Source organism: Plasmodium vivax, chromosome 12, assembly GCF_000002415.2.
Source record: "Plasmodium vivax chromosome 12, whole genome shotgun sequence".
Lineage (NCBI taxonomy): Eukaryota > Apicomplexa > Aconoidasida > Haemosporida > Plasmodiidae > Plasmodium > Plasmodium vivax.
In genome coordinates, this window is record NC_009917.1 from 1,575,831 (window position 1) to 1,592,849 (window position 17,019).

A 17,019-nucleotide genomic window follows, 5' to 3' on the forward strand; every position below is an offset into this window, starting at 1 on the left:
CGGGGGCCCACTCACACAATATTTTTACAGTGTACACACTTTTTATATAATTTTACGTGTTGCAGGCCGCTGTTCGATTATGTGCACACGCGAATCTGCGCGCGGATGATTACGTTGCGAACACTGCATGGGGAGAAGGCCGGCTGTGCGTTTTTTCCATTTTTGCAAATAGTTAAGCATAGCGGCACATGTGGGAGCCAAGAAACGTCCGCATGTGACGTTTGCATGTCACACTCTTACCACGTTAACGTGTCAAAATGGGAAAAAAAAAAAAAATAAAATAAAATAAAACAAATCGAACAGATGGAACAAAACAAATGGAACAAAAGAAACGGCGCACGTATATGTGCACGCGAACATCACAAACAGTGACAAAACAGATTGACCCTTTTTTTTTTCGTTCCTTTCCACAAAATTTAAATTAATTGTACAGGGCCGTTTACATCGAAGGAATCACTCGCCTCGTCCTGGTCGCCTGCAAAGAAAAGGCATGCCACGTATGATGCAACCTGCGGAATAAAGTTTAACACGCAATTATATATGCGCTATGGCGCACTCGTTCCTCTACCCATATCTGCCTTTTCAGAGGGAGGCGCGTCCTCAGTTTCCTTTTCCGGGGGAGATTCCCCAGACTCGGCTTCATCCTACGCGCAAAAGGAAAGGGAGAAATGACTCCTCATAAGGAAAGTAGTATCTACACACAACGACGCATCAACGCATCAGCACATCAACGCATGTAGGCTCCTCTAAATAAATGGTGACATCCCCCAAGGGGCAAAAATTTAAACTCGCGGGGAGCACAAAACATAGGACTGTTTCTCCTCATCATATTGCAAAATTGAAATGCGCCCATTTGGTTTTTACCGCTTGTTCATCTGCTCGAAAAAAAAAAAAAAAAACACTATTTATGCAACACCGTTTTGGCTAAAAAAAACGCTCCAAGGGGGCGCGGAAAAAGTACCTGATGGGTAAAATTCCTTGTAGTATTTTCGAAGCAGAATGGATCCCTCTTTCTGAATTTCTGGAAAGTTAAAGGAACGAGTCAGGTGTATGCTGGCGGTGTGTTTGCGGTGTGCTGGTGGGGGGCCACTTTTACGCACACGTGGCACCCCCGTGGAGGTGTTCCACTTTCTGGACGCCTTCTCTTCGCATGCATTCCTTTAGTGGTCTTTTTTTTCTCTCTCTAAGTAACCTGCCGCCACAAAAATCTTCAATTTTTCCTTCAACTTCACCAACTCCTTTGCGGACACCTTCCATCTGACACACAAGAAAGGTCACTAGTGACGCGCGCTGTCCAGGCACCTTTTGAGTGCACACTGTGCGTAGCGTTTTTTTCATTTTGAGAAATAAGGTGTATTTATTTCCATGGTTTAGTGCTACCTTTGCGAAGGGATCATTTGGTAATTGATCAGGGGGACATCGCTCGTTCTTTGGAGTCTAACCGTTTGGGTGAAGGCGAGCGCCAACAGGAGGAGCAGCGGCACGATTGCTTTCAGCATTTTTTACTCGTTCGCTTACCGGTTAGTTTTTTTCTTTCCTTTGGGATTTATTTATTTTTTTTTTTTTTTAGCTCTTTCTATTACTATCGTTTATTCGTTTCCACTACCCCGTGTTTATTTGGGACATTTGCATTAAGCGTCTTATGCCTCGCAGCCGTGTGGGTGGGGGAAATGCGTAAGTTGGGAAAATGACTCAAAATGTGCAACCCGAGCAGTTACTCCTTTCAGCTGAGTGCCTCTTTGATAGAAATATTTTCAGCATGACCTTCCTCGCGATTTTATTTCCCCTTTTGTGGCTGCCCCTTTCCGCAATGGAGGCAATCCAAAGGCACAAATGGAGACATTTTTCCCCAATACATTTTACACAACAGAGTACACGCGGTGTATATACACACTTCGGAAGCGTCACATAGAAGGCTCCCTAACCGTAGTGGCTTCAATCCTTTTTTTTCCCTTTTCACATTGGTGAAGTGTACCCGCGTACATACGCCTACATTGTGAGTACATATTTTTTTCTTTTTTTTTTTTCTTTACACAACGCACAAAATGGCATACCAAATGAGTCGTGCAAATAGGCGAATGTTGCTTTTTCCATTTGGTGTAAAAACAAAGTGGCGAAAAGGCATTTCTTTCCCGCCCTCTGCAGAATGATGCATTTGCGCTGTTTCGAAATGTGCCCAATGGATTGGCTAGCCAATTGCAAAAAAAAAAAAAAAATAAATAAATAAAATAAAAAAAAAAAAAAAAAAAATAATTCCTCTTGCGTAACTTTCAAAAACACAATTAAGGGGTTAAAAAAAAGAGGAACAACCAACGGTCACATGCGCAGACTGAGTGCCCTTCCCATTTTGCTATTTTCCCGCGTTGGCTTCCTCCGAACGGGTATTTGCCCACATGCGTAGCTACCTTTTTTCTTGCAAAACAGATTAGCGTGAGGGGTAAAATTCGCTTTGTTCACGTTCGCTTTACAAAGCCGTTAATTTTTTTTTTGAAAAGGGGAAAAGTAAATAAAAAGAACACCATTTTGTTGAGCATTTTTTCCTTACGCGGGGAAGATGGGATGCCACTTCGCCGTTTTGCCATTCAGACAAGTGCATACACACACGTGTATAGAAGGATGGACTCGTGTCCGCCTTCTGCACCACCTTGTATAAACCCACTAATGAGGCACTCTGCCGATACAGCCGTGTTGATAAAAAGTAGAGACCATAAAACAGAGTGGTAATTACTGGATAACTCTTTTGACTTTTTCCTTTCCATTTCACCAAGCAGAAGCATCAGCTTTGTCGAAAAGGGGTAAAAAAATATTAAATACTGAGCGGCATTCCTTTACCTCAGAAGGAGGGTAACTATAAAAAAGCTGCGATGCAACCGAAATATGGTTACTTATCCCCTTCGGGTGAATAACTTCTTCTGATCTGCTCTCAACATTTCATCGAAATGTTATGAACGTATCTTTCCTTTACATTTTGGTAATCCCTTTTTTTTTTCCCCTTGCGGAAGAAAAAAGGGGGGCAGCGCGTTTATATGTGCCTTTTTCGTGTTAAAAAAGGGACCACTAAGAATTGGAAAAAAAAAAAAAAAAAAAAATCCCTTGTGTACATTAACACGGTGTACTTTTCTACATAGGGCAAAACCTTCTGCCAACGGCATAAGAATAGGTGTACAGAGCATCTTTTTTAATATTTGCCTCTCGCGGGGAGTACCCAAGTGGGACTTCACCACTGGAAAAGGGCTAAACATTCTACAAAACAAAATGAACAACGAACTTGGTTTACTTTTAAGATCGCCATTTCGAGAGAGGGGGGTGGGAGGAATGTTCATTAGCGTACATATGTTTACCTACACACAGGGAATTTTTTTTTTTTTTTCTGTTTCTTCTAAAAAAAAAAAAAACTTAAGAATTGCGATTTTGCAACTTCTCCATTTCAAATGTACTAATGCTGATTGTACCGCTTATATGGTGTAAAAAAAAAAAAAATGAGGGAAAAAAAGGGGGGCAAAGGAAAGAGGAGCCCTTTCTCAGAAAAAAAAAAAAGCTAACTTTTAAATTTATTAAATGGGGGCAAGTAAAAAAAAAAAAGAAAAGAATTATACTCGGTCATGTGTATTTGTACTAGTACGAAACGCCAATTAGCTACTACCATTTCGTTGTAGTGACTTGGTTTAGTCAAATGTGTACAACTACGTACCATGCCACATGATGTATAGTGGCGGGCTTACCTTTTTTTTTTTTTTAAATTGCAGTTACTTTTTTGTAGAATGTTATACTTTTTCTTAAATTCAAAGTGGAACTATCTTTACAAGGAATTTAAAAAAAAGCCCCCCTTCATTAGAAGAAAAAAGAAAAAAAAACTATATATAAATATATATATATGTATATATATATATATATACATACCTATGGTTATGCCTTTTTTTTTTTTCCTTGATTCCACTTTTTCGGGAAGCTGCTTGTACATTTAAATTTTAAAAATGAAGGCTTTGCATTTTTGCGTGTGGGGGTGCAGCCACGTTGCTTGGTTTTGCTCGGCTTGAATTTGCTTGTTCATTTGGATTTTTTTTTTTCCCCCTTTTTTGGTGGCGTAAAAAATCCACAATAAACAGCATATATGCTCTTCTCTTTGATGAAGAGCGCGTCGTAATTAAAAACCCTCGAGTGTGTTTATTCTACACGCAAAATGAACAAAACAATGCCTTATTTTTCTTTCCATCTCACCCACTAATGAGTCAATTTTTTGTTGTCAATCTGAGTAGTTATGTGTAACTAATCCCATTCTGCGAAAATTGCCATAACAGCTAAATGAGCTTTTTTTTTTTTTTTTTTTTTTTTTTCATTTATTATTTACCTTGCTGGTCAGGTGAAAAGTTAACTCCGCGACTTTTTTTTTTTTTTTTGTATTAGCAAAGATTTCATGTTGGGGAACTTTCGTTGCATTTCGCTTTATCGAAAGAGTGCTATCCCCAAGAAGATGCAAATGCTCATTGCGTACGTGTAGACGCGTGAGTGAGCATTTTCTTTCCCTTTTCATGTGTTCATGGGGACATGGTCACGTTTGTACATGTGCGAAGGCTGCACATTTCTTCCCCTTGTCTTTAATCCCCTTCTGTGATTCCCATTTCATCACGTTTCGTGCGTTTCATTTGGTCACAGGTTGCTTCTGCGCCTTAACTTTTTTTTTTTTTTTTTTTTGTATACTTCGTTTGCTCATTTGTTTTGTTTTATCCTTTCCCCCCGTTTTGGTGCTACTTTAAAGCGTCATTTTAGTATGTTCCTTTAAAGATAACACGGAGAAAAGAGTACCACTTTTTTTTTTTTTTTTCTTTTTTGTTACCAATAAGTGTGCATATTTTTTTTGCGCCAAAACGTATGCGCACCTGCGGATGTACAACTGCTGCGCACGTTTCTGCGTCTACCCGTTTGGCAAACAATTTTTGTGATGTGTCTCAATTGGGGAGATTTACAAAAAAATATTTGATATTTACGTATTGCACAAGTTCATGCACTATTTTTATTTGCGTAAAAAAAAAAGAAGTTTGATTAACGCGCGTGCAAATGTACGAATTGTCAATGCTCGAAGAATGCTCACGCACGTGTGTACGCATATGCATAAATAGAACAAACTAAAATGCGTTAAAATGTAAGAAGCCCCCAGGACGAATAATCACCACTAAGAAAGCGAGTTGCCTTTACGTGAAATGCGCGTAGCAAGTGGGATTCACATAGTACATTAAAAAAATACTTATCTACGTAGTACACACAAATGTACTTCCGTGTAGCCTCATTATGTTGTGCCATTTGTCAAATGTTATAATTTTTCTGCTTTACGTGTATGTATTTGCATTTCTCGCTTCAAAACGGAACAGTACGTTCCATTTCGTTCGCTAAAAATGGGCACGCCCTCGCGTAAGCTCCTACTATGTACACATAATTTATGCACATTTGGGGACTAAATTTTTTATTAAAAAAAAAAAAAAAAAACGCTGAAGAAGCGGAAAAAATGTAGGACCCACGAAAGTGATGCACTAAGGAGTAACTTTTAATTCTTGTTGTGTGTATATATGTGTACATAACCGTCCGTGTGGTGTAATTTTTTTTTTTTTTTTATTTCCGCAATCCCCGTGTTTGTATGTCTGCTGTGCGCACGAAAAGGTGACCACTAATTTTACACAATTGTAGGAAGCTCCTTTTTTTTTTTTTTTGGTATCTTCCTTTTGCGTTTTATTCACATGTACATGCTCGTTATGCATCTTTTTTCCGCGTTAAGTTTTTTACCCCCTTATGCGAAAGCAAGAATGTTTTCCTTTTCACTTTACCGCGTGAGTAGCAACCTATTAAAACGTTATTTAACGTCATTTAATGTTATGTTACACGTGAGGGAGTGCGCGTTATGATTTATAATAACAACCCAGTACACTTTCACGTGTTTATAATTTTATGAACATGTAACGTGATAATCTCCCTATATTTAATTTTTTTTTTTTTTTTTTTCTCTTTTTAAGTCCTGCGCGTTTTACGTATACAATCGTTATAGGCTTAGCAAAGGCGCAAATACTTTTGCCAACCGGCTATGCACATTTTGTAAAAATCGATCACCACATGGTAACACTTTTACGTCAGTGTTTCTTTTGCGATGTGATTATTTTTTTTTTTTTCTGTCAATTTTTTTTACGTTCTATGTCTACGTAGTACCTTTTATTTTTTGCCTATTTGCATGTATAATAATGCAATTTTTGTGAATTTTTTTTTTTTTTCAAATTTTTAAAGATTTTGCATCGCAACAGCTTGGTGGGCAAGAGAGCCCCATTTGATGTTTCTTTGATGCACGCGTAATTACATGCTCAAGAGTGTAAACCCAACATTGTAAGGCACATGACCGCTCCATGTGCATTTTGCGAATAAACATATGTATACGCGACCTGCGCATATGTTTATACGTACCTATTTGCATACGTACGCGTGTAGAGCTCGAGCTGAAATCGTGCAGCGCACAGCCGGTATAACGATTTGGACCAACTCGCTGCAGTTGTCTCTCAGCTGCTTGAAAGAAGCGTTTTTTATTTTTACCGTGATTATGCATTTGGGGAAAAAATTACCAATTGTGAGGCACACTTTGCAGCAAAAATGTATATATAATATATTTAAGTTGCGCGAATGTACATATATATATGCATATAATATACACTTCTGTATGGGCGCCGCGGGGCATCTCTTTTTATAAAGGCTCTGCATGCAGCTTGAAAAAAATTAGCCAAGCCGTGCATGCAGAAGAGCGCTTATGCGAAAAGCTGGATAAGGGCAGGTTCTACGAAAAAGAAAAGGCACAAGCAGGTGCCTCGCAGAAGGTACCTAGCAGAAGGTACCTAGCAAAAGGCACATAATAAATACGCCGTATGTATATGTAAATAAGCGCGCGGCGGTAAACGTGGCGAAATGCCAACCAGCAAGTACGTATAAATATATATACCAACTAAAGCGCAAGCGCGCAAAAATAGGTACATATATAGTGTATATATATGTACGTATAAGCACGTATATATAAGTACGTATATAACTGCACAAATTATACCTGAAAAATTGGGTGCGGGGCGCACGCAGCTCGTGGGGCTGAGCAAAAGTTATGTGATAGCGCTGTGAACAGTACATAAATTTATTTACTTATTTACATATATATTATATATATGTTTGCCTACGCATTTATATATTTTTTATGTACGCTCACTTCCGTTTATATATAAAATCGCGAGCCACTCAATTCGACGAAAAAGTTATTTGTAGAGAGAAAAATAATTGAGTTATATATAAACATGTACTGTACACGTATATGCGTATAATGCGTATGTATATATATACATATATATATATTATATATTTATTGCGTATTTATATATACCCCCCTCTTTTACATATATATATATATTGGGATGAAAAAAAATTGGTGATGCATTTTTTAATTAAGTGAAGCTGAAAAATATATATTTTTGTTGCGCAAATTAATTACATGCTGTTTTGGAATGCATGATTTTTTAATTTCAAATCACAACAAGCGATTTAAATGCGTCAAGTGTCATTTAAGTGTTACCTTTACATGTTGAAGAAAAAAGCTGTATAATATATATATATATATATATATATAAATATACATGTACATGTATACGTATGTATATATATATATATATATATATATATACATATTTATGTACTGACGTACGCCTCGCAGTCATGTATATATGCGTACTTTTCACATGTACGTATATATATATGCATGTGGATGTATATAAGTCGTTATACACGTACATGTATGTATAGCATTTATACATACATGTGCTTGTTCGTACTCGTTCGTGCGCGCTTGTACGCCTTTGTACATGCCCGCGCGTTCCTGTACACTTTATATGCATCCACTCACACATGTTCGCTTGTGTGCCCCTGCGTATAACATATATATTACATATATATATATGTACATATGTACCTTTTACATATGTACTGTATACATTTATACACGCACCACTTCTGATGTCACGCCAAGCACATACGCGCCCCGCGTGTATATGTACGAGTCGCGCATTTTTTTTTTTTCGTTCAAACAATTCATGTACATGTACTCGTACACTACATGCATAGGTATGTAGTCCGCACGCGTGTCAACCCGCCCTCGAGTGACACACGCGTACGCAAGGCGCGGTATGCATATCGTGCGTATTGCACGCATTGCACGTTTTGTAGCATATGTGCGTATGTTACGTGAATGCACGCGCGGTACTGTACATACATATACATATATATATACATATACATTTAAGTGCACGACTTTTTTGCGTTCATCCACCAGTGTACATACATGCATATATACATATATACATAATATATACATACATATATACGTACATATATACATATGTGCACACGTGCGTACATGGCAAATCGTCCATGCGCACGTCCACTTAAGCGACGCGTACACCGCGTGCACACCTGCACGGGTTGAAAAGCTTTTTATAGACCCGCTGGTGCCGTGCACTTTCGCATACAATACGCACATAAAGTTCCCCTGTGTGCTGTGTGCGTGTATGCATTCGTGAGAATGCACTTGTGTAATCACGCACCCGCGTTACGTACCCATACTTATACGCAGCGTACCCCCCAAACGGGGAGGCAATAAAACTCCCATTCGTCACTTGTAATTCTTCGGGAGAGCGACTCTGGTAGAGCAGCACACCGCGCTTGTGTTTTTTCTACTTCCCCCTTTTTGAGCGCACAAGGGGCAAAGAAGGACCAGTGCAAGTGCAGCAAAGGCGAAAAAGCGCTGTAGTGTACCTGGAACATAGACGTACGTGCAACGCAGTTGTGTATATTCGTATGTAGGTACGTAGGTGCGTGTGCCCGAGTGTACGCGTTGAGGTTGTTTTCTTTTTTCGCATATTTTTAAGTACATTTGCGTATATATATTTGCCTTTTTTAAGTATATTTATTTGCATATATTATCTGCATATTTTTAAGTATATTTATTTGCATATATTATCTGCATATTTTTAAGTATATTTATTTGCATATATTATCTGCATATTTTTAAGTATATTTATTTGCATATATTATCTGCATATATTTATCTGCATATATTTATCTGCATATATTTATCTGCATATTTTTAAGTATATTTATTTGCATATATTATCTGCATATTTTTAAGTATATTTATTTGCATATATTATCTGCATATATTTATCTGCATATATTTATCTGCATATATTTATCTGCATATTTTTAAGTATATTTATTTGCATATATTATCTGCATATTTTTAAGTATATTTATTTGCATATATTATCTGCATATATTTATCTGCATATATTTATCTGCATATATTTATCTGCATATTTTTAAGTATATTTATTTGCATATTTTTGCGCATATTCATTTACCTTTTTTTTGCATATCTTTACATGTTTTCATCTTTTTTCATTTTTTTTTCCCATTTTTTCATCTTTTAAAAAACGTTTCAACGTGCGAACGTACATTTTGCGCCCCCTTTCACCGCACGAGATGTGCCATTTTTTTTCCCCTTTTGAATGTAAATTTTCACGAACCATTTGAGGGAAGAGGAAAAGAAGAAAGTCACCATGGCGTGTTAATTTTTTCGTGTACATGTACGTATGTTATGTGTACACATGTTACGTATGCATATGTTACGTGTACATATGTTATTTATGCATATGTATATGTACGCATATTTGTGTCGCGACCAGTGAGCATATGAAAAAGAAAAAAAGCAGATGAATGAAAAAAAAAGCAAGTTCATCTAACTTGCAACAGAGAAAATTGCAACCGCACTGGCGTGTAAGGCGGCTTGCTTTTTTGGATGTGCTCATAGGTGCGAATGTATGAGCACTGCGCGTAATAGTCTGCACACGTGGTACGTATATTTGCGCATGTGCGTATATGTATATAAGCTTGTATGTATATATGCCTATATGCTTATATGTGCATATGCTTATGTACGCGTTATATGTATGTGTGCGGACCAATACCGGCGCCACATAAAGTCACGCCGCAGTGTCACTATACACACCTATACGCCTGCGCACATGTGGGTATTATTATGTGTGCAATTTATGCATCGTTTTTAGACAACATATTTTTTTTTTTTCTCTTTTTTTTTTCTTTTTTTTTTTTCTTTTTTTTTTTTTTTTCCTGTTTTTACACGTTATACCTGTCAAAACAGTCGTTTGTAATACTTTTTTAAAATTTTACGCAACCAAAGTGTGCTTTATGCTATTTTTCTAAGAAATGTATATAGCCCTACATATGCGAGTGTTTATGTAACTATACTTTCGAGGCCAGCTCCAAATTTGTATCCCCGCGTTTGCCGCGTGTGTATGCGTGTACATCGCTTACAACGCCGGGGCGCCCTCACTTTTGCGTAATTTGTGCTTTTACAATCATCTGCACGCGAAATTGAGTTTATAAATTGAAGAGCCTTCGTTTTTAATTTAATTAGGTTTAACTTTATCCTATTTATTGTAGTATATTTTAGCCTTTTTACTTTAGCCTATTTATTTTAGCCTATTATTTTAGCCTATTATTTTAGCCTATTATTTTAGCCTATTATTTTAGCCTATTATTTTAGCCTATTATTTTAGCCTATTATTTTAGCCTATTTTTTTAGCCTATTTTTTTAGCCTATTTTTTTAGCCTATTATTTTAGCCTATTTATCGTAGCCTATTTATTGTAGCCTATTTATTGTAGCCTATTCATTTTGCTACTCACTTTGCCTATTCATTTTGCTACTCACTTTGCCTATTCATTTGATTTTACTTTTTTTTGTGCGAGAAAATTTCTCCACCGCATGAGGAAGGGTTGTTCTTCTGTATTGTTAACAAAGCGGGAGACGCGCACATTTATACACGCGCGTGCAATATATGTGTAATGTGAGTAGGCTCTCCCTGTGTTGCTTTTTTTTTTTTTATTTTTTATTTTTTAACATCTGCCCATGCAGGTATGTAACACCACAGTGCGTGTATCTTCCCTTTTTAACCGTTTATCGAAATAAATGTGTACTGGTTTTAATTTTTCCCCATTTTTTTCATTTTCCCTCATTTTATTTACCCCTTTTTTTATGCCTATTTAATTAAATTCAACTGCCACAGAGGTGTACTCCTGTTTTTACACATGTACATTTCACGCAGCCCATTTATAAGCACATGTGCAAATGCACACACAAATAGTGTAGGTACGTACAGATGTGCACAAATACGTACAAACACAAGCAGCCCTTTTTGAGCATCACCTGTGAGGTTATACCCCCCATCTGTTGGGTAAACCCATACTGTATCATGTCGGCAGTTGTTGCGCATGCTGGGGAAAGAAGCGTTTGAGAGTTAACGCTCGTATATGTACGCATAGTTATATATGTATTTATGCGCACACGCATACATTTGTAACTGCCTACGAGTACATGCATCCCCGAAGCGTACGCGCATTCAACGCCTGTACATGCTAGGATTGCAATATAAAACGCACCATTTTTTATGTCATTTATTTATGTTGAAAGTGTCACCTTGTTAATTGATTTTTCGTGTCAATTTGGGTAAAGCTGCATTTTATACACCGTGTGCCTATTGCGCGCACTCTGCGTATTGTCCCACTGTGCATATATTTTTTTTTTTTTTTTTTTTTCTCCCTTTTTTGATTTACCCAACGGCGCACGTGTACGATTGCGTAAGTCCCCACACCGCGGTGTAGTATGGTAGCACGTATGGCGCCACGTGTAGCAGCGCGTACCTTTTTGCATATGTGGCAGCATACCAAAGTGTTGTGTGACAGTTAGATGGGTTTGCACTGCAGCTTCTTCTAACCACGCGTAACATCTTGCATAGGGTACAACGCAGCGTATTGTCGCCATACAACGCAGCGTGTTGCCGCCTACAACCCCGCGGGTGAACCTGCACATATTTGTCACGCCTCTCCCAGCGCCGTTTCGCACGTCTGTGTGAATTTAATCTCTGCCACGACTGTGTGCAGGCGAAACGGCCCCTTTTATCGTCACCTCGTCATCTTTATCGTTGTCACCATCTTTTTCGCCTTCTTTATTGTTTTTTTTTTTTACGCAATCTTTGCTGCCTTTTTTGCGTGCGCAATAAAAAGGAACACCCACCATCTTTTTTGTTATCAATTGGCATCATCTGAAGAGTTGCAAAAAAAAAAAAAAAAAAAAAAAAAGGACCCCTTTGTAATGGTTATATAATTCTTAACTGCCCACGTGCTACATTCAACGTTGAAGAAAAAAAAAAAAATGGATGAAATTGCGAATACAGATCAGACGTTCAATTCGGCAGTTATGCCGATGGACGGGAAGGTAGCGGCGAACGGTGGTAGTAACAAAGGGAGTAGCAGTTTGAGCGCGGCGGCATCCCCCTCTGTGGTGGGCGCGATGGGCAGCACTGTGGGAAGCACCATGGGAAGCACTATGGGGAGCGCTTTTACTGGCAGCATGAACGGTGCGGTTGTCAACCCGATGAGCAGCTCCGTTGGTAGCCCCATTAACAACACCATTGTGAACCCGATGAACAACAGCCTCCTGAACGCAGTGGGCGCTGCAAGGACGAGCAGCATAAACGGAAGCAACGTGGTACGTGCGGGCAGCTTAAACGGCATGAGCAACGTCCTTGGGAAAGGCAATAGCAACAAGAGTGGCAGCAACAGCAGCGGGGCAAACATGGGCCCGATGAAGAGCCCGCCAAGTAATGACTCGAGCATTTTAGCCAACAATTTGGTGAACACTGTGGTGAACACCGTGGTGAACACGTTGGCGAGCAGTGCCGTGGTGAACACCATGTCGAATGGGAGTCACGGGGGTGTCAGCCACAGCGGCGCCAACCTGGGGATCAACCCCGTGACGAATGGAAGCAGCAACCCGCCAGCAAAAGGGTCCGCCTCGCCTGCAACCGGCGAAGTAGTGAAGAAGAAAGTAGGAAGACCCAAAGGAGCCTCTTCAGCAAATAAAGTCATAAAAAAGGAAGAAAAAGTTTCGACGTCTTCGTCCGGTTACCCAGGGGTCAGTTGGAACAAGCGGATGTGTGCCTGGCTAGCTTTTTTCTACGATGGGGCATCTAGAAGAAGTAGAACCTTTCACCCCAAGCACTTTAACATGGATAAGGAAAAGGCCCGTCTAGCAGCAGTAGAATTTATGAAGTCGCTAGAAAATAACGGAAGAAAAAAATCGACCAAAAATAAAACAGAGAGGAATAAAACGAAGCAATTAAATGAGGAGATGCTTCAAGGGATGTTGGGTAACGATGTGGCCAGTAGCTTAAATGGAAGAGCCCCCAATGGAACGCCAATCCCTATGCAGCTAATGTCATTAAATCGCGGGTTCTATATGCAGAACATGAATAGGAATTTCAACCTCCAAGGGATGTCCCCAAATGATAGAAGTGGTATGAGCGGTACGTACAACTCGTTAGGTAACACGTCAAATATGGGAGGCATGGCCCAAAATATGCAAGACCAGGGAGGGATGTATATTCATAATGGGGGAGCTACTCCCACCATGTTTGGAGGCAACATGCACATGTTGAGCAGTGCCAAGAGTAACGTAAACGGGGGTAGCAACAATAGCGGTGGAGGCAGCGGTGGCAACGGCAGCGGAAGCGGCGGTGGTAATAATATGCTCTACCTGAACGACTTGATGTTTCATTCGAATGTTATGCAGGCAGGGGGAGCAGCGGGGGGCGGTGCTGGAAGCGGAAATGCAGGGAATGCCTCCAATGGAGGGAGCGTAAACTTCGTTGATAGAAATCTGAGCAGTACCAATGCTGCCATTGAGCTTCTAAAACTGGAAGAGAATTTAGGGTTACACAATAAAGACGTAGAAACTTTAATGAATGCCCTTTTTAGGCAAAATTATAATATGAATATGGGCATGGCCAACTTAGATAAGCACCAGTACTTGCATAGCAGTGGGAAGAACAATGGCTCTGGGCAGGGGGGTATGAAGGCATCTGCGAACAGCCCCAACGGAGGGGTTAACAGTGCTAATGCTAATGGTGTGAATAGCTCTAACGGGGTGAACCCCATTGGGAGTAGCAACAACCTCCCCAACAGTAACGCCTCGGCCAATTCGATGAATGGCAGCGGGTCCCCCGGCCCCCACTTGTATATGCCCAACCACGGTGCGGGTGATGTGTTCGAAAATGGGAACGACTCAAGCAACGCGGTCAACGCGGCTAATATGGCGAACATGGCGAACATGGCCAGCATGGCCAACATGGTTAGCTTGCCTAACATGGCCAGCCTACCCAATATGGCCAGCCTACCCAATATGGCCAGCCTACCCAATATGGCCAGCCTATCAAGCATGGCCAATCTATCCAATATGAGTAATCTCTCTAATATCGCTAACCTATCTAATATGGCTAGCCTGCCCAATATGGCGAACCTACCCAATATGGCCAACATGCCGAACTATTATGACTACAATTTTGACCCTTATCGGGGGAATATTTCCCCCCATTTGATCGACATGGTGCACCGGTTGAACAGCGACATGAAGGATGGCAGTGGCAGTAAGGGTGGCGGAGTGGCTGCCGCAGGTGGAGTGACTTCCATAGCTTCCGTACCTGGAGGGGACGGCCGAAGTGACGAGGTGAACGAGCTAAATTTCTGCTCCCCGGATAACGCCTCCTGGATCAACCAACTGAAGCATTCTCAGAATAACCTCTGCAACAATTTAAACAACAACCCTTGTGATTTATGTGACCCTAGTAGTGGCTCGCCTGAGTCGAATTTGGCCAAGAAGATAGACATGGGTGCCCGGAAAAAGGGAGCCAATAATATGCTCAGCATGTCAAACGGGAAGGGCGAGATGGGGGTGGACCCCGGTGCGAACGCAGCTGCGCAACATGTCAGCGGCGATGGGAGTGGCGGCGCAAACGGGAGAAGCGGCGGGAACGGCAGTGGGAATGGGGGCAATGCCAATTTCGACATGAGCGGCAATTCGCCTTGCCAATGCCCGCCCCACCTGAGGAACCAGAAGAAGCACTACTGCGTGTATTACAACCCGGCCAATTCGAACGCCGCGAACGATGGGAGTTACAGTTATATGGCACCGTGGAATGGCAGCAACTCTAACTCGAGTAGCAACCGAATGAATGGCCTCGACACTAACAATGACAGTTCGATTGATGGAAACCACATTCCGGGTAACGGCGCTTCGAGCAGTAGTGGTGCCCTAAATTTGGGATCCCCCAACAGTGTCGTCCTTTGCATGCCAACAAATAATAACCAGATGAATTCTCTTGCGCAAAATGCAACAAATATGGCGGCGAACATCGAAATGAATGCTAAACAGAGCTCCCACTCCTCATCTGCCTTTTCTGGAACTCCTAATATGCAAGACATTCAGAAGCAGTTGCATTTCCAGCCCCAGTCAAGCATCGGTACATCTGCGCCAGATTTGCATAATGCCCTACAAATGGCCAAGCAGGCGAATGGCTTTGCGCAAAAGGGTCTCACCGGTGGTAACACCAATGGTGGCGCGAACAATAGCGGCAGTGGTGGGAGCAGCAGTGGAGGCTCAAATCCTATGACTGCTACTGCCAATGGAGCGGCTGCGCAGAAGAAAAGGGGACCGAAGGATGGCCGTAAGGTCGTGTTACCCCAGGTAGCGGTAGGAGCAATGGGTGCAGCACCGGGGGTGGCACCTGGAGTAGCAGAGGGAGTAGCACCTGGAGTAGCAGAGGGAGTAGCACCTGGAGTTGCAGTAGGGGCGGCACCTGGAGTTGCAGCGGGAGTAGCACCTGCCGCAGCGGAGGGCGCAGAATCTTCACTTGCTATGAACCCACAGGCGGCGCAGAACGGAAAGAAGAACGCGGTGAACCTGAATTTCGCCGACCACAACAATTTGTGCACCAAGCTGAATAGCATAATAAACTTCGAGTGGCTCAGCCCCGACGCGAAGGCGCACCCGAATAGGAATAAGCAGGGCGCGTTCGAGAACGGCGACGCGTGAGGTGGAGGTGGAAGCGGAAGCGGAAGTGGAAGTGGAAGCGACGGCTCCAGTTGGAAGTGGCAGTTCGAGTAGGAAGCGATGGCTCCAGTTGGAAGTGGCAGTTCGAGTGGGAAGCGACGGCTCCAGTTGTCAATAATGCGCTTTACCCGATCGCGGATTATTTTTTTTTGGTCCACCTGTTTGGCTTTATTTTTTTTTTTTTTCATTCAGTCAGCCCATTTGTTTAGTCCCTCTTCTCCCCCCCTCTTTTGTTCTTCGCCCCTCCAGTACATTTTTTTAGCCCATTATACATGTCTGCCTCTCCCTCCATCCCCTCTTTTTTTTCTCCTTTTTTTTTGGCTTCCCATTTATTACCCTCCACCCCCCATCTGGTCATTCTTTTTTGTTCTCAATTTTTATGTTAGCGCAGATCTAATTTTTGTGAAGTTGTTTTGTGCCTTTTTAGTTGAACAACAAAAATGTGTATGAAGAATGGCGATAGAGATGGGGATTTTTTTTTTTTTTTTTTCATGGAGCGATTTTACATGGTTCATTTTTCATGCTGATATGCTGATATGCTGATATGATATATGGCGCCCCCCTGAGGCGTACTTATAAAGTATCGGCATTTCCATTTTTAATTTAATGGCGACGCAGCACGGAGGAGTGGAGGCTGTAACGACATGTAGGTCTTCCATTGGACAGGCGGGGCAAAGAGATCCACGAGGGAGTAAAGAATAGCGCCGGAAATGAATTGTATGTACGTACATATATATGCACACATATATACATATTCATGCGTATGCATCATACATGTGCATATACTTATGCATGCCTATGTGCCACGCGCGGCTGCCTCCCTTTTTTTGCACGCATTTGTTAAATTGATGCATGCGAGGGTGGGCGCGCGCGGCTTTATTTGCTTTCGCTGTAATTAAAACACTTATTAATCTTTTTTTTTTAAAAATTGGTAAAATTAATCCCTTAAGGAAGGTGAAGTAGGTGAGGTGGCTCTCTGGCCGCCTCTAAA

General features: G+C 41.1%; 2 protein-coding genes across 2 annotated transcripts, besides 6 other annotated features; one reads left to right on the top strand and one right to left on the bottom strand.

The window, feature by feature from the left end:
• Window positions 1–78: 78 nt before the first annotated feature.
• PVX_117140 (hypothetical protein) lies at window positions 79–1,770 on the bottom strand. The gene is made up of 6 exons (XM_001615673.1): window positions 1,381–1,770; window positions 1,193–1,257; window positions 962–1,021; window positions 865–875; window positions 569–644; window positions 79–475 (listed from the first exon to the last, which is right to left on the bottom strand). Exons 1-6 carry the CDS (start codon window positions 1,497–1,499, stop codon window positions 417–419), a joined length of 390 nt encoding a protein of 129 aa, XP_001615723.1. The 5' UTR covers window positions 1,500–1,770; the 3' UTR covers window positions 79–416.
• Window positions 397–432: a microsatellite.
• Window positions 433–453: a microsatellite.
• Window positions 1,048–1,108: a microsatellite.
• A 1,595-nt stretch (window positions 1,771–3,365) lies between the features above and the next one.
• Window positions 3,366–3,385: a microsatellite.
• Window positions 3,386–4,555: 1,170 nt separating this feature from the next.
• Window positions 4,556–4,585: a microsatellite.
• A 7,753-nt stretch (window positions 4,586–12,338) lies between these two features.
• PVX_117145 (hypothetical protein, conserved) lies at window positions 12,339–16,010 on the top strand (the record flags this gene model as incomplete). Its single annotated transcript, XM_001615674.1, has 1 exon — window positions 12,339–16,010. The coding sequence occupies one exon, from the start codon at window positions 12,339–12,341 to the stop codon at window positions 16,008–16,010; it is 3,672 nt and encodes a 1,223-aa protein (XP_001615724.1).
• Window positions 13,948–13,970: a microsatellite.
• Window positions 16,011–17,019: the final 1,009 nt, after the last annotated feature.

Bases quoted from the DNA above. Each gene is read 5' to 3' on its own strand.
- PVX_117140 (XM_001615673.1), bottom strand. From the start codon at position 1,499: ATGCTGAAAGCAATCGTGCCGCTGCTCCTCCTGTTGGCGCTCGCCTTC. The intron at 1,258-1,380 runs GTAGCACTAAAC...CTTGTGTGTCAG, and splicing joins CAAATGATCCCTTCGCAAAG to ATGGAAGGTGTCCGCAAAGG. The intron at 1,022-1,192 runs GTTACTTAGAGA...TTAACTTTCCAG, and splicing joins GAAGATTTTTGTGGCGGCAG to AAATTCAGAAAGAGGGATCC.